This window comes from Myotis daubentonii, chromosome 13 (genome assembly GCF_963259705.1).
Source record: "Myotis daubentonii chromosome 13, mMyoDau2.1, whole genome shotgun sequence".
NCBI lineage: Eukaryota > Metazoa > Chordata > Mammalia > Chiroptera > Vespertilionidae > Myotis > Myotis daubentonii.
In genome coordinates this window covers 8,434,132-8,450,570 of record NC_081852.1, presented here as the reverse complement: position 1 = coordinate 8,450,570, position 16,439 = coordinate 8,434,132, and the positions used below count along the sequence as shown (strand labels likewise).

Below are 16,439 nucleotides of genomic sequence, written 5' to 3'. Positions count from 1 at the left end.
CTTTAGCGCTGCCACGGAGGCAGGAGAGGCTCCTGCCACTGCCACTGTGCTTGCCAGTCATGAGCCTGGCTTCTGGCTGAGCAGCACTCCCCTTGTGGGAGCACACTGACCACCAGGGGCAGCTCCTGCATTGAGCATCTGCCCCCTGGTGGTCAGTGCACATCATAGCCACCAGTCATTCTGCCTTCATTCAATTTGCATATTAACATTTTATTATATAGGATGATTTACACCACTGATACATTGTTCTCATTGTGTGGCTGAAATTCCCCAAAACAAGTAATAATAGTAATGATGAACATTCTCTCTGGATCTTGATATTTGATAAAATACCTTTGATATTTTTGTTTATTTATTTGCTTATTTGTTTAAGATTAGACTTGTTCTTGTTTTCAGATGAATACTCTCACTATATTTAGGAACGTCTTGGTTCATTCTAATTTCAATTTGTCTGGCTGAACTTGTTCAATGAATTTCCTCTGAATGGCTATGTACTTGCCCCACACCCACCTACTCTCCTGCCCTTCTTCCAGAAGCTTGTGAGCTTGTGGGAGCATCTCTCTCTTGTCTCTCTCCCTTCATCCTCCCTCCTCCCTTCTCAACCCCCATCTCTCTCTCTCTCTCTCTCTCTCTCTCTCTCACACACACACACACACACACACACACACACGCACGCACACATTCTTTTCTCCAACACTTTGAAAAATAATCAGTATATATCTAAGTAGCCTTTTTCTGCCAGCACTTATTCAGAAAACAGAACATGCTCTGTGACATGTTTGCTCTAAGAGGGACCGCAGGTGGGTGTGGGGCAAGTGCATGCCCTTTCTGTACCTGTGACTCTGAGAGGCTTCCGGGCCAGCACCACCATGAGAAACAGGAGAGGTTTTTGTGACGGTAAAAGGGACTCAGAATTTAATAACCAAAGTCTCAAGTTTTACTTTCATCTCATAAGAGAGATGTAAAAGGAAGGAGAATTAGGGATGTGAATGGAAGAGCTGGAATCTCAGGGTGTAGATTTGGGCATTTAAATAACTATAAGATCATGCTCCCTGCCCTGAGGAAACTATAAACAAGAAGAAAAGTCAAATTTCAAAAAAACCACACAAATGTCTAGTGCTGCGGGGTAAGTTTCAAGGGCACCGGGATCTGAGAACGTTGGCTGGGAAGGTGCATGGCCTGTTGTAGGGGACCTGCTTTGATTATAAAATCCCTGCACCTGCTATGGCAGCTCTCTGTGCCCGTGGGAGCGGCAGGCTCACCTAGCCACCCACCGCCGCCGAACCTACCTACCACACAACCTTCACCACTGTGACCACCGCACGCAGTTCAGGGTGCACTGAGCCGCTGGTGGGACCGTGGACGCCCAGGTCAGGCCTGGCAGGGCAGCCACAGGTGCCCACCAAGGCCGCTCTGTGTCAGGGAGAGCACTGGGAGGCCTCACTGCTCAGAACCCCCTCTTCTGATGTTTTCTTTCAACCCCTTTACACAGTGTGCAGGCCTCCCGTTCGCTGCCCCTGGCTGTAAGCGCAGTCTCGGGTTCAGGGCCTCAGGCCTCCCGGGTGATGCTCAGCACAGTGGCTGCGGGGACTTGGGGAGGGGGTGCAGTACCTTGCTGGACGCACAGCAGCTGTCATGTGTTGGCCTGGGGTGGGCACGTGCTCAGGCACAGGGGCAGTCTCATGCTGAGGCGCTTACTCCGCGCTCTTCTCCTTTCGCCTGTCAGGTGGATGGAATGGAACCCTGGGTTCCCCTTGAGTATCGACGCCAAGTGCCACAGGGATTTGCCTCGCGACATCCAATTTGATAGTGAGAAAGGCGTGGACTTTGTTCTGAACTACTCGAAAGCGTAAGTGTGGGCGGGCTCCCGGACACCGGGCAGCTCCTCTGTAGCCAGGGCTGCAGGGGGTTAGGGAGCAGCTCAGCCCGGCATCTCTTCTCAATGCCTTTGCTGGGGTCTTGGTCATAGAGTGGGTTCACGACGCACAGTCACAGGGCACCCTGTATGGAAAGTTACAACCGGAAGACTCCCGACACCAAAGAAGCTGTTTCAGCCCAGAGCGGGTTCTTTGATTGGAATGCCCGGCCCCTCCCATGTCTCATCCTCTCCACAGCCAGCTCCAGGCTCTCCCCTAGGGGGCAGGGCTCTGCCGTGAGAGCGGCCACCACGCCCCACTCCCTGGAGTTACTTTTAAATTTTTTGTTTACACTTTATTAAATATTTTATTTTATTGCAGAAAATAATACAGTTTCTGCATTTCTTTTTTTATTTATTTTCTTCATCTTTATTGTTGAAAGTATTACATATGTCCTCTTTTTTCCCCCATTGACCCCTTATAATCCGCCCCTCCTCCCCACCCCTGGCCTTCACCACATTGTTGTGAAGTTATGCATATGTGCAGACCAGTTCTTTGGTTGATCTCTTCCCACCCACCCACCCACTCACCCCGCTTTCCCTCTGAGATTCGACACTTTGTTCCATGCTTCTGTGTCTCTGGATCTATTTTGTTTGTCAGTTTATTCCACATGTGAGTGAGATCATGTGATGCTTGTCTTTCTCTGACGGGCTTATTTCACCCAGCATAATACTCTCCAGGTCCCTCCATGCTGTCTCAAAGGATAAGCGATCCTTCTTTTTTACTGCTGCCTAGTATTCCATGGTGTAAATGTACCACAGCTTTTTATCCACTCATCTACTGATGGGCACTTGGGCTGTTTCCAGATCTTAGCTATTGTAAATTGTGCTGCTTAGAGATGCATATGTCCTTTCTGATTGGTGTTTCGGGTTTCTTAGGATATATTCCTAGAAGTGGGATCACTGGGTCAAATGGGAGTTCCATATTTAATTTCTTGAGGAAATTCCACACTGTTTTCCATAATGGCTCCACCGGTCTGCATTCCCACCAGCAGTGTACTAGGGTTCCCTTTTCTCCACATCCTCACCAGCACTTGTCATTGGTTGATTTGTTGATGGCAGCCATTCTGACAGGTGTGAGGTGATACCTCATTGTCGTTTTAATTTGCATCTGCCTGATGATCAGTGACTTTGAGCATTTTCTCATATGTCTCTTGGCCACCTGTATGTCTGCTTTGAGAAGTGTCTGTTTGGGTCCTTTGTCCTCACTCTCTCTGGTGTTATCTCACTATGGGGCCCAGGAAGGCTCACAGCAGGGCATCTGGCCTGGCCTTGCTCCTGGCCAAGCAGACAGAGAAGTGGGGCAAGGATGCTGGGGCAGAGAGCACCATATGCAAAGTCCGGACGTGGCTGGGCTTGCTCACAAAAACAGGTGAGTTGTGAAATTTCTCGATGGCATCGAAGGAGGAGCATTTTACGTGTTTACTCACTGCTCACTGTTTGCGGTCTGAAGCGTGATTGCAGGTGGCTAGCAGGCTGATAAGGGAGTGTCCTCTTTAAGGGAAATGGAGAAAGAGAGCTTCCTTCCCAGCAGAACAGGGCAGTGCAGGAAGGTGACTGAGTTTGGGAGCACGGACCAGCCTTGTGCCAGGATGAGGGTATTCGGACCCCTACCCACTATGCGTTTCCCATCCGATGAGATTGGATGGGTAGCTCCTTGGAGGGACACCTTCTCCCTCACCCAGACCCCAGTCACCTTCCTGGAAAGGCAGGTGAGTGGCTGCTCACGAAATTTTGTGTTGGCCCTTTAAGAGGGTATCTGAATTTCCAGCTATCTCTCTCTAGCAGACAGCAACCCTGCTGCTTTCCTCAGCCAGATGTTATGTGGGCACCGTTCTCAGTTCTGGTGCTCTGGGATGGGGAGCCCAGCTTGGGGTTCCATCCAGGGTTCTTTTGTCCAGACCCCAGCACACGGGCAGGGGGCCCCAGGATCATGTGGTTAAACCCCCTAATGGTCTGATGGGGAAAGGGCACCAAACCCGTGCCTGGCAGCCTACTCTGCCCTGAAGGTTCCTGGTAGAATCCATAGACCCAGGGCCTGCTCTGTGCCCTGAGGCTTATGCCACAGCCGTGTCATTCTGCCCACGGCTAAGCGCAGTCCTGACTATGCAGAATTGGAACTCGTGGCTGAGGTCACCAAAACGGCTTTCCACATTGGGCCTCTGCCTCTGGGCAGCCGGTTTCCACAGCGCTTCTGAGTAACTGCAATGACCCGTTTCCTCTGAGCCACCTGCTCTGCCTGGGTCAAGGCCAGCCTTCCTCAGTAAGCTTTACGCCCTGCCCTGCCTCCTCCCTCGCCCCCCCCCCCCCCCAAACAGCAAAACCGAAATGGAAAATGAAGAAGCTGTTAGAAGGGAAGAGCAGGGGAAGTAGAGGAAACAAGAGCTCCTGCCTGCCCCAGGCCCGGCCAGCAGCTCGGTGTAGGTATCCACTTGGCTGTGCATTACCTGGCCATGCTGTGACCTGGCTGTGTGACCTCGAACAAGCTGGGTGCCCTCTCTTGGCGCAGCTTCCTCTTTTCACAATAACAGATCTTTAAGTCCCTTGTATCAAGTTGTCTGTAAGTACATAGAAATATTTATCTCCAGAGGCCATGCAAATATTTTCCTCCTAACTCCCCTTCTTCCTGGATCTGAAGCTTCCGCTGAGCACGGGCACACCCACCCTGTTCCCAGTTCAGAGGCCCAGCTGGACAGACTGTGACCACTCCCAGGGGGAGTGGCTGGACTGTGGACCGTGACTCACCCCTGGTTCCCCACAGGGTGCAGTGTCCAGCACCTCTTTCCTGGCACCATCTGGCACTAGGCCAACCTCAGGGCAGTGGGGACTGTAGGGACTTGGACAGGCCTCTCCTTCCCAGAAACATGTCCTTTCCACACTCAGACTGACACTGGATGCCAAGGGAGATTTGTTCCTCTAGCTTAACAAGGGCTTCTGTACCCAGAGATTTACTAACAGGGGAGCTAGAAGAAGGTGGTGAGGGAAGTGCTAAGGCCTTCTTGGGCCTCAGCAGCCTGCCTACTGGAGTGGAGGCTGCAACAAGTATGGGTGTCAGACAAGAAAGGGTGTAGGACAAGCATGGGTGTAGGACAAGCATGGGAGTAGGACAAACATGAGTGTAGGACAAGCATGAGTGTAGGACAAGCATGGGTGTAGGACAAGCATGGGTGTAGGACAAATGGGTGTAGGACAAGCATGGGTGTAGGACAAGCATGGGAGTAGGACAAACATGAGTGTAGGACAAACATGAGTGTAGGACAAGCACGGGTGTAGGACAAGCATGGGTGTAGGACAAGCACGGGTGTAGGAAAAGCATGGGTGTAGGACAAGAAAGGGTGTAGGACAGCATAGGTGTAGGACAAACATGGGTGTAGGACAAGCATGGGTGTAGGACAAGCATGGGTATAGGACAAGCATGGGTATAGGACAAGCATGGGTGTAGGACAAATGGGTGTAGGACAAGCATGGGTGTAGGACAAATGGGTGTAGGACAAGCATGGGTGTAGGACAAACATGAGTGTAGGACAAGCATGGGTGTAGGACAAGCATGGGTGTAGGACAAATGGGTGTAGGACAAGCATGGGTGTAGGACAAATGGGTGTAGGACAAGCATGGGTGTAGGACAAATGGGTGTAGGACAAGCATGGGTGTAGGACAAATGGGTGTAGGACAAGCATGGGTGTAGGACAAGCATGAGTGTAGGACAAGCATGGGTGTAGGACAAGCATGGGTATAGGACAAGCATGGGTATAGGACAAGCATGGGTAAAGGACAAGCATGGGTGTAGGACAAATGGGTGTAGGACAAGCATGGGTGTAGGACAAATGGATGTAGGACAAGCATGGGTGTAGGACAAATGGGTGTAGGACAAGCACGGGTGTAGGAAAAGCATGGGTGTAGGACAAGAAAGGGTGTAGGACAGCATAGGTGTAGGACAAACATGGGTTCAGAGCTCTTCCTGCCCTATGAGGAGCTGGGATAAACGTGATGATGATTCCGGCCATGGACTGAAGGATGCTGCCAGCCTCATTCCCTAGCTTTGAGATGCTAAGCCTACTGTGTGTGGCCGCCACTGCCCTGCTGTGCCCCAGCACCTCTGGGCATCACAGCATCACAATAACCCGCAGGCAGCTTGAGGAGGATGGAGGCTCACAGAGGTCCCAGGCCCCTCTCCCAGGACAATCAGTCCAAAGAAAGGCATTTGCTAAACTGGAGTCTGCAAGCCAGATTCACTCTGAGAAAACACACAAACTTCAGTCCTTTCCTTCCGCTGGTCAGGGAGAGCCCGAGGAGGCCTCGGGACTCTCACACCTTCCCCTGAGGATGCTCAGACAAAGACAGCCACCGCCCTGGGAGACAGTCCCGGGGGGTGCTGGGCCCTCGCCAGGCTGCTTCCGTGGGGAGGTTGCTGGCTCTGCTTGGCTCTGCTGGGTTGGAGTGGGAAGGGGATCCCACTGGAGGAGCACCTCTGGCATGGTCCCATAGCCCCAGCCTCTGCCACCCCCTCGGACCATGCTCAATGCTGCCTGGGCCCCTCTGGTGCCAGGGGCCCGGGCTCGGCGCTGAGCAATGCAGACCCGCCTTGTAGCTAAGGCAGCAGATGCGTGTGCATGTAAACTCCTTCAGTGCTGCCCAGAGCATCACGGGGCCAACCTGGTTTGCAGAAGGGGCAGCTTCCGTGAAATTGAAGGCGGAGTGGGGGCACGCTGGGGGAGCCTTCAGGGTATACTCACCCCATACGCTCAGGAGCGGAAAGAGGCACGCAGGGTGTGGCAGGGCAAGCCCCACGTGCAAAGGCCCTTGCTTGTGTCAGGACGCACAAAAGACCGAGCTCGTGAGGAGACTGAACACGGGAGGAATAGGCAGCAAGCACTGCCAGAGGGGAGGAACGGGTACCAGCTTGTTACTCTCAGCCATGCGTGTGTCAGAGAGAGAAACTGAGGCAGAGTGTGTCACCGTGAGCACCGGGCAGATCCCCCACACCTATGCCTTGCTTGGCTTCTGCGGGGAAGCCTGGGAAACCCCGCCCTTCCTTTCCACCTTTCCCAGGCCCATCCCAAACCTGCCTCTTCCAGGAGCCCCTAGGATGGCTCAGAGCTCCCTCCGTATTGCCTACAGCCTGCACTTGTAACTCATCAAGCGCCCGTCCCGGGTTATTTTGCTATCCTGTGTAATGAGCACTGCGAGACTGTCCTCCTTAGCACCAGGCACAGAGCCAGGGTTCAGTAGAAAGTAAACAAGGGTTAAACTCAACTGAACCGCTAACCCCCCCAAATCCAGGAGACTCGGTAGAGCAGCTGCATAGGCAATTTGGCCTCTGTCCCTGGAAGCTTGCACTGAGCATGAATGAAGGCATGAGCGCAGACGGAAGCATGCATGCGTGGACAGAAGCATGCACGCACAGGATTGGAGGCGCCGCACACTGTCCTCCATGGCAGGCAGCCAAGTTCTCACCCGGGAGGTGCAGGGGGGAGAGCATGGGGGACACGGGTGCCAGCTTCAGTCCTGCTTCTGCAAGGAGCTCTCCGCAGGAGCTGCCCTGGGCGTGAGTCCCCGCTGCGCAGGCGGGATCTAGAGGCTCCGTCGGCCAGGGTGTGAGGGCTGTGCGGGGAGGCCGCAGCCCCCACGGTGACGCTGTGCCCTGCGTGCAGGATGGAGAACCTCTTCATCAACCGCTTCATGCACATGTTCCAGTCGTCCTGGAGTGACTTCGCCGACTTCGAAAAAATCTTCGTCAAGATCAGCAACACTATTTCTGGTGAGTGTGCCTGTGGGGCTCTGGTGGTGCTGGGGAGGCTGCCTGGCAATGGGAAGGGCCTCCCGTCCTGCTCCAGCAAGGCTGGCCTGCCAGGCCCGGCTGCCCAGGCCTGCCCTCGCCCAGGCCGCCACCTACACTGGGCTGTGTTCCCTGGCGCTGCACCTTCCGTATTCCCACCAACAGTGCGCGAGCTTCCAGTTTCCACATCCTCACTGTTGCCTTTCGTTTAGCTTCGTTTTGTGTAAGACATCTGACAGGTGTGAGGTGGTTTTGATTCCCTGATGGGCCCAGTCACTGAGCATTTCTTCATACACCTGCTAGCCATTTGTATGTCTTCTTTGGAGAAATGTCTGTTCAAGTCCTTTGCCCATTTTTTAATTGAGCTATTCGTTTTCTTTTGTTGAGTTGTAGGAGTCCCTTATGTATCTTGTACGTTAACCCCTCATCAGATACATATATGCTTTGCAAACACTTCCTCCCGTTCTGTAGCCTGCCTTACACACTGCTGTTTCCCTGCTGTGCAGTTTTCAGGTCAATGCAATCCCATTATCCTATTTTTATTTTTGTACTTGAGAAAAGGGTGCCCAGGAAACTTCTAAGGGCCAGCTCAGGGAGGGCAGGAGGTGTCACGGCCTGACCCAGTGATGGGCAGGGGGTGGGCAGGCGAAGCCCGGGGTCAGCCAGCTCTCTAGTGCCTGGGAGAGGGGACCCGGCAGAGCCCAGCTGCCCCCCTGAGATCTCAGGCGGTGCCACGATTCGCTTCTCTCCTCCGCAGAGCGGGTCATGAATCACTGGCAGGAAGACCTCATGTTCGGCTACCAGTTCCTGAACGGCTGCAACCCCGTGTTGATCCAGCGCTGCACCAAGTTGCCCAAGAAGCTCCCGGTGACCACGGAGATGGTGGAGTGCAGCCTGGAGCGGCAGCTCACCTTGGAGCAGGAGGTCGAGGTAGGACCTAGTTGGCTGCAGACAGTGTCCAGGCCGGAGGCCCAGCTTAGATGGCCCGGTCACACTGCCCCAACAGAAACCACTTCCTGTTGGCCAGCGCTGATGGCCTGAGGCCTTCACCTTGAGGCCCCTCTGCTGGGCTAAGGGTGAGAGCTGCCCCGGCAGCTGCTTCCTCCCCCTGGGCGTCCATGGGTCTGCCTTGTCCAACGCAGGACGAGGAACTGACCGGGAGGTGGCTCCATGGTGCTCGGGTTAGGAACATAATGTCAATATTTTCAATGTCAATATCAACAATTCAGAGCTCCCTCTGACTTGGGCCCGTAACGGGCCAGGCATCACACTGTTACCCACCTTGCAAAGGCGAGGAACCTGGTAAAGGAACAACCCTGCGGTAGAACAAAACAAAGAAGAAAACATGGACTTTTTGACTTTCTAATTGGAACTGTTGGTGTCATCTGCTTCTGCCCCTTGGCCCACCCCTCCCGCCCTCCCCTCGCCCCCGCACCCCCCCCCCTTTCCCCCACCAGCCTTGTTCCAGCCTTTACCTGAGGGTCCGCCCTCTTCAGTTCCAAGACAAACAGTCTCGGCCTCCATGGTGGGTCTGGCGGGACTCAGCATCAGCACCTTCCTTGCTGGGGACTGAGCCCCAGGAATGGGGCCCCCAGGTGACTCATGGTCTGCTGTGTCCAGTCACCCATCTTGCTTGCTTAGCTTGCTTTGGGGCCCCAGGCAAAGAGGGATGGTTAGCGCCACCTGTGGACAGATCTGCCAGCCCCACCCTACCCACCTGCCCCTGGAGGGCTGCCTTCCCAGATGCACCCCAGGAAAGGCCCCCGCCCAGGGCAGGCAGTCCCCGCCACCCCACTTCCTGAGCCTGCCCGGCCCCCGGACCCCACCTGGTCACATGGGGGCTGACAACAACCCACGCCCCATGCAGGCAGCACATAGCAGCTCCCCCTGTAGATCAATTGCTGGGCGTGTTAACTTGAGTCAGTGCTGTAGGTTTCAAACTTCACATCAGAGCACCTCAGGACCTCGAAAGGCAGAGAATCCTAGAACTGGGAGGCACTGAGCAGCCTTCTGCGCACCTGGCACCCCCCAGGGGACAGCCTCTGCTCCGGGCACCTGCCATCTCCGGGGCAGGTGGGTGGTACCCATCTTTGTCACATGGTCATCTTTCCTGTGAGCGACGGTCTGGACACTCAGCTGTGGTTTGGTCCTGAGCAGTCGTCTCACAGCCACCACTGACTGGAGCCATCCACACAAGCCACCCCGTCGCCCACAGCACGACTCTCAATCCCCTGAAGCAATCACCAAGGCCCTGACAAGGATGCTGACCAAAAGGAGAGGACGGGGCATGGGACAGGCAAGAGCACCCATGTCCACAGCGGGATCCTAGAAGGTAGAACGGGGAGACAGGACTGGCTCCCTCGCCTTCCAGAAGGATTCCACCGAAGCCCAGAGAGGAGGTGGCTCAGGAAAACAGAGAAATGCCCCATCGCAGGCCCAAGCCCCAGGCCTCCTGGCTCCCCTCACATTAACTAACCTGGGTCCTCTCATGATTTGATTGGCAGCCGTGCCCTATGTAGTACTCACTGATGGTCACATCTGCTCTCAAAGACCTTGTCCAGCCCATCACAGGGGCCCACCAGCCCCCCTGTCTCCACCGTCTTCTCTGGGGGTCCCTGCCACACACGCTCCTGGAACACCCCTCTGCCCTGGTTGGCCAAGGGTATGACCCCCGACCCTGTCCCACTCCTGCCCTGCATGCCTCACAGCAGATGCTCAGAGCTCATCGCTGGTGCCACATGGCAGCGGGGCCCGTCGTGTTCACAGAGGAGGAGGATGGTAGCCGGGCTCTGAGCTCTCGGGTCCTGGGCGCCCCTCAGCCAGGGTTCGTGAAGGCCTGTGCAGTGGCCACTGCGACCTCTGCAGGCAGAGTCGTGCACACCCACTTCCCTAAGCTCCTGTTGACCCGACCCCTTCCCCCGCCGCTCACTCCATCACTCACTGGAAACGAGGAAGGCCATTACAGGACAGTCTTGGGTTGTGAGGTGCCGCACAGGGAATGCCGTCAATACTATTGTAATAACTATGGTGTCAGGAGGTTCTAGACTTATCCCAGGATCACTTCGTAAGTTATACCAATGTCTAACCACTATGCTGTACACCTGAAACACGCGCACACACACATGCATGCACACACACATGCACCTGCACACACACACACACACACACACACACACACACACACGGAAGGCTTAAGAAGAGCTGCTTGCCCTCTACCCAAACTCCAAGTTCTGGCCTGACTGGCCCCGCCTGTGCTAAGGAAGCTGGGACACTGCGGGGGAGGGGGGGGGAGAGGGGGAAGGGGGCGGATCGCTTAGAGGACGGGAGCGTAGTCTGGGAAGTGCAGTTTTCCGCCTCCCAAGCCCCAGGCACATTCGTTCTGCAGTGAAGCAGAGTAACTACAGAGAAGGGTGCCCATTAGGAGCAGCCAGTCAGTGATCTCACGCCACGTGGCCCTTCCCACCGCGCCACCAGCTCCGACAGGTCACTGAGCCCACCAGTCCTGCAGACCCCCACCCTGCAGCTCCTCCGGGCCCCAGGAGAGCACCCCCAGCCAAAGGTCCTGTCTGGACCCTGTAGATCCCTGCCTGCCTCTGTAGACCCCACCCCTGCAGAACCTCCCGCCCCCAAAGACACGCCCCTTTCCTGCTCTCCCCGAGGGTGACCGGAGTGGAGTTTGCCTGGTTGTGAACTTCATGTGTCTGGAATCCTGCACAGACACTCTGCTATTGGACTCACCGATTGCATCTAAACCAGTGGTTCTCAACCTTCTGGCCCTTTAATACAGTTCCTCATGTTGTGACCCAACCATAAAATTATTTTGGTTGCTACTTCATAACTGTAATGTTGCTACTGTTATGAATCGTCATGTAAATATCTGATATGCAGGATGGTCTTAGGCGACCCCTGTGAAAGGGTCGTTCGACCGCCAAAGGGGTCGCGACCCACAGGTTGAGAACCGCTGATCTAAACGCTGTCTGCTTTCTTCTCATTAAACTGTCCCCCTGGGCGGCCTTTCCGCGTCCTCCTTAAGGAGCAGGAGACTTCAGGACAGCAACTGCAGCCGGGCCCTGCCACGCCCTCGCCTTGGGAGGAAGCCTCTGCAGCCTGAAGCTCCTGGCGCGAGGCAGCCCCTGGGCTGGGGCACAAGAACCACAAACCCCTCCGCTGAGCGAGGGCCCCCTGGGCTGGGCACAAGAACCACAAACCCCTCCGCTGAGCGAGGGCCCCCTGGGCTGGGCACAAGAACCACAAACCCCTCCGCTGAGCGAGGGCCCCCTGGGCTGGGCACAAGAACCACAAACCCCTCCGCTGAGCGAGGGCCCCCTGGGCTGGGCACAAGAACCACAAACCCCTCCGCTGAGCGAGGGCCCCCTGGGCTGGGGCACAAGAACCACAAACCTCAACTCCAGCCTCACTCCAGGGCCGTCTCTGGCCGCCCCTGATGTGGACACATTTCCTCTCGCCCCTGCAGCAAGGGAACATCTTCATCGTGGACTTTGAGCTGCTGGACGGCATCGATGCCAACAAAACAGACCCCTGCACGCTGCAGTTCCTGGCCGCCCCCATCTGCTTGCTGTACAAGAACCTGGTCAACAAGATGGTCCCCATCGCCATCCAGGTAGGCCCCCGCCCCGCCTTCCTGGGCTTCCCCCTCAGCAGACAGGGCTCGGGGAGGCAGCTTGGGTGGCTCACTCGAGCCTCCAGGGGCAGGGGCAGCTCTGCCGGCGTCTCCTAAGGAGGCAGAAAGCTCTGCCAGGCAGGCGGCAAACAAGCACCAGGGCTTCCTGCCGGGCGTGGGCAGCGCTGTCCACGGGGCAGGGAGGGCTCCACTCCCCAAGACCCACTTGAGGAATTCCTGGCAGGGTGAGCTGTCTGGAGAGACCTGAGCTGGGATAACACACTTCACCCCAACCTGGGCAGGGCCCCAAATCACAGTGTCAACAGGGGCCAGGCAGGGGAAGCTGCGACGTGAGCCGCACACTGAGCCGCGGGAGGCAGCATGGAGCTTGGGCCAGGAGCCATGCGGGCCTGGGCGCCCTCTGGGGGGAGGCAGGTGGGGTAGAGTTTCATCCCTCCCCTTCCTGGCTGCCCTCTGCCTCCTCACAGCACCAGCATCTGCGACACTGGGAGCTGGTGTCCAGCCAGCAGGAAACAACAGCAGGTGGGACCTGGCAGAGGTCCTGGGGGTGGGCTGCCCAGGGGCCCATGGTGGACAGGCCGACAAGCATTCAGCAAACAGCACTTTGAGCCGACCCCGAGCCTGACACTGGGGCTAGAGACGTCATAGCCACTGATTTTTGCCAGGTGCTAACCACATGGCAGGACTGCCCCTAAGGGTTAACCCATGTGGTCCGCAATCCCTTATCCTCAGTCCTGAAATCTAAAAAGTTCTAACACTGCTAGGCTTTTCAAAAATTGGCAGCAAATTCGTTGGTAGCAAAACTTGCTCTGAACCAATAGGAGAGGCTATTAAAGGCTTTGTCCCTTTCAATGTGAAATTCATATGTCACAACAGGAACACAATATATTTGATTGTAAAACATACGTTGCCCAGACCTGGGTGGGAGAAAGAGGCGTCACACAATGAAGTATGCGCACCGCTAAAGTCTTAGCAATCCTGCGTGCTGAAACATGTAGCCACCAGGGGTTCCAGGAAGGACCTGCCTCTAGTCATGTAATCATTGCTACGCCCCTGCATGGTAGGCGGACACGATTGCTAGGGACCGTTTACCTCAGAGAGGGAAACTGAGGCACAGGTGCGCACAGTCAGAAGCAAAGCTAGGACTCACGCCAGGCCTTCTGGCTCCAAGTCAGTGCTCCCCTGAGCCCCAGTCCCAGGCACGTTTCCTGCGGGAGCGTTCCAGCCGTCACAGAGAGAAGCGCTGTGCACGCGGTAAGGGACGGGTGATGTAAGAGGAGTCAGCAGCCAGGAGAGCAAGGCGGGGCCACTCCCACTGGTGCGCCCCAACACAGCCGGTGCCCCAGGGCCCTCGGGGTGGCCTGGGTTGGGGCCTGGCTTGAGGCCCAGCTCTGCCACTTGCGTACAGGCCATGGACCTTGGGCAAGTCACGGGATGTCCTTGAATCTCTTCCCGCTCCTGACAATGGAGACTTTGCAAACTATAAAGAACCACGCAAATGAAGGCCAGAGAGTAATACATTCAAAATCTGGTGCTGAAAAAGCCCCTCTGAGGCTAATGAAAGAATAAGAAGAGCAAAAATATACAAGATTGGACAGAAGAGAAAGGCGATCACAGATTTTTAAAAAGAGTAATGATGTGGCAAGAAACTTGAAAACCTGGAGGAAATGGGTAAAAACCAAGCAAAACACAAATTACTAGAAGTTGTAGAAAATAGGCCACTTTCCAGCTAAGCATCTAGAAAGCTGGTTCAGTGTCTGGACGGGTGAGAGGCCGTGTGATGAGCGCTGAGTTGCAGGCGCCGTTAGACAGACGTTGCCAGAGCTCCCGGGCACATGGCCCCCGGCCTTGCTGTGAGGCTGGCAAGACCTGCTGCAGAGGGCAGGCTCCAGAAGAGCCAAGGGCACCCACCTGACAGATGCAGGATTGAGAGACTCTGACAACAGTGTTCATGCCAACGATGAAGAGCGAACGCAGCAGTGTCAGACGTGACCCATTGTCACAACCACGCCAGCGTATCCCAGATGCCTCTGTATCAGCCTAATTCACACGCCTACACGGAAAACATTCTGGTTGTACCAACTGAAACCGAAAGGAAATGGAATAACACAACTAAAATTAAAATAATGAAAGAAATTACCTCCATGCGATGAAGTTAGGAAATATTCATTAAAATCAGAAACAAGAATGCTTAATGAACAAAGTAGCTAAACTCACGGAAACAGATACAGAGGACAGACTGCCGGCTGCCAGAGGGGAGGGGGCTGAGTGAGAAAGTGAAGGGATTAAGCAAAAACCAACAACTCATAGACACACAGCAGACGGTGATTGCCAGGGGGAAGGGGGTGAGGGGAGGCAGGAGAGGGTAAAGGGGATAAGGGTGATGGAAGGAGACTTGGCTTGGGTGGTGAACACGCGTTACAATATGCAGATAATGCCTGCAGAATTATACACCTGAAACCTATACAATTTCATTAACCACGGCCACCCCAATGAATTCCATAAAAATGAAAAAAAACAAAAACACAAGAATATCGTATCATATCACCATTGTTATTGAACATTGTTCTGGATGTGATAAACAAGAAAATAAAATAATAAACATGTAAAAAAAAAACACAGAGCAGACTAACTATATTTTGGTGGACTCAGAAAGCCTAAGAGACTCTAATTTTTTAAGGAGCTACTAGGATTAGCAAGTTAGTTTAGCAAGGTGTCAATAAGTGTACTCCTCAAAAACATCAGTAGCTTTACGGCATGCACAATAGTAAAACATATTACCCATACAAAGACTGTAATATCTATTAGCAATTTTATATTATTTTATGTTGAATGATAATATTCTAGATATATTCGGTAAAGTAAAATGTTATTATTAACATAAACTTCACCTGTTTCTTCTTACTTTTATTACTGTGGACGCCTGAAAATGTAAAATTCTACCTGTGGCTTGCATTATTTTTCTATTGGACACTGCTGCTTCTGAGAGGGACGCCGGGACATTGCCTTCCAAAACCTTTAGTATGACCTTGAGGTGCCCACTTGGTGCTGCCCCCGCATGGCAAGCAGCTGGGTCACTCAGCTGACGCCACACTGAGCTGGGAGGGCCACCCGCCCAGTGAGCCAAGCTCCACTCAGCCCAACCCTCACCTGCTCTGGCAGCTGGAATGCCACTCCCCAGTCTTCAGTGTCGTGGTAAATGTCCCCCCCCAAGCCTGTCCCCTCTGGAAGAGGACTCACATGACACCTGCCGAGGGGTCCTGAAGCTAAGCAGCGTGAGGATGCCATGACGACTGACATGGTGCAGCTCAGAGCCCGTGGCCTGGTGAAGGCGGGGGACGCAGGGAGGGGTCCCATGTCAGCGGCCAGGCCAGCGAGTGAGGGGCTTTCTTTTCAGGCGTTAGGAGGTGACTGCGTGTTTTTTAAAAATTGGCGTAACATTTCCTTTTTAGAAAAAATATCACGTTGGCCCAGTGTGGAGTAGCAACTGGAGAGGGAAGACAGCAGAGGGAGACCACTCTGCTAGGGAGACCCTGGCCAGAGGTCTGGGCTAAAGGGACAGTGGCCCGGGCCACTGCATCGTGAGGGACAAGAGCCCTGGGAACCAGAGGCAGGCAGGGGCAAGCAGGGAGCCAGGAGCAGGCCCTGAGGCAGAGCCTGGGGACAGAGCACTTAAGGGGAGAGCAGAGGAAGGGACGTGCAGGAGACCAAAGGCAGCGGGAACCAGGAAGGAGTGAGCGGTGGGAAAGGCAAGAGGGGTGTGGGGGCCGGTGGAAGACCCAGCATGTGCCCTGAGCACTGAAAGCTGGTGCCTTCACGCCCTTATTCACGGCCCCCGATAGCCCTGTGAGCTGAGCAGATACTGTCCCCTTATTCCAGTTGGTGGCACCGGGGCTCTCGGAGGCTCAGGAAGTTGCCCCGGGTCCCACAGGTAGTAAGCGATGTAGCTGGGACGGGAAACAAAGCCTCCTGAGCCACCTGCTCTCCCCCAAGATCCTCCCAGGATTCAAAAGTCCCTGTTTAAGAAATCCAATCAGAAAGAATGTATGCAGCCCTATGTTCAGAGCAGCACAATTTACAATAGCTAAGACCTGGAGACAGCCCAA

General features: G+C 54.7%; 1 protein-coding gene across 2 annotated transcripts in view; it reads left to right on the top strand.

The window, feature by feature from the left end:
* The window catches only part of ALOX5 (arachidonate 5-lipoxygenase), a 47,782-nt gene that overhangs the window by 23,190 nt on the left and 8,153 nt on the right, over positions 1 to 16,439 (top strand). For both annotated transcript variants that reach the window (XM_059662135.1, XM_059662136.1), the window contains exons 4-7: positions 1,727 to 1,849; positions 7,567 to 7,673; positions 8,449 to 8,621; positions 12,166 to 12,312. In XM_059662135.1, the coding sequence (XP_059518118.1) occupies positions 1,727 to 1,849; positions 7,567 to 7,673; positions 8,449 to 8,621; positions 12,166 to 12,312 (550 nt within the window). The remainder of the gene's footprint in view (positions 1 to 1,726; positions 1,850 to 7,566; positions 7,674 to 8,448; positions 8,622 to 12,165; positions 12,313 to 16,439) is intronic.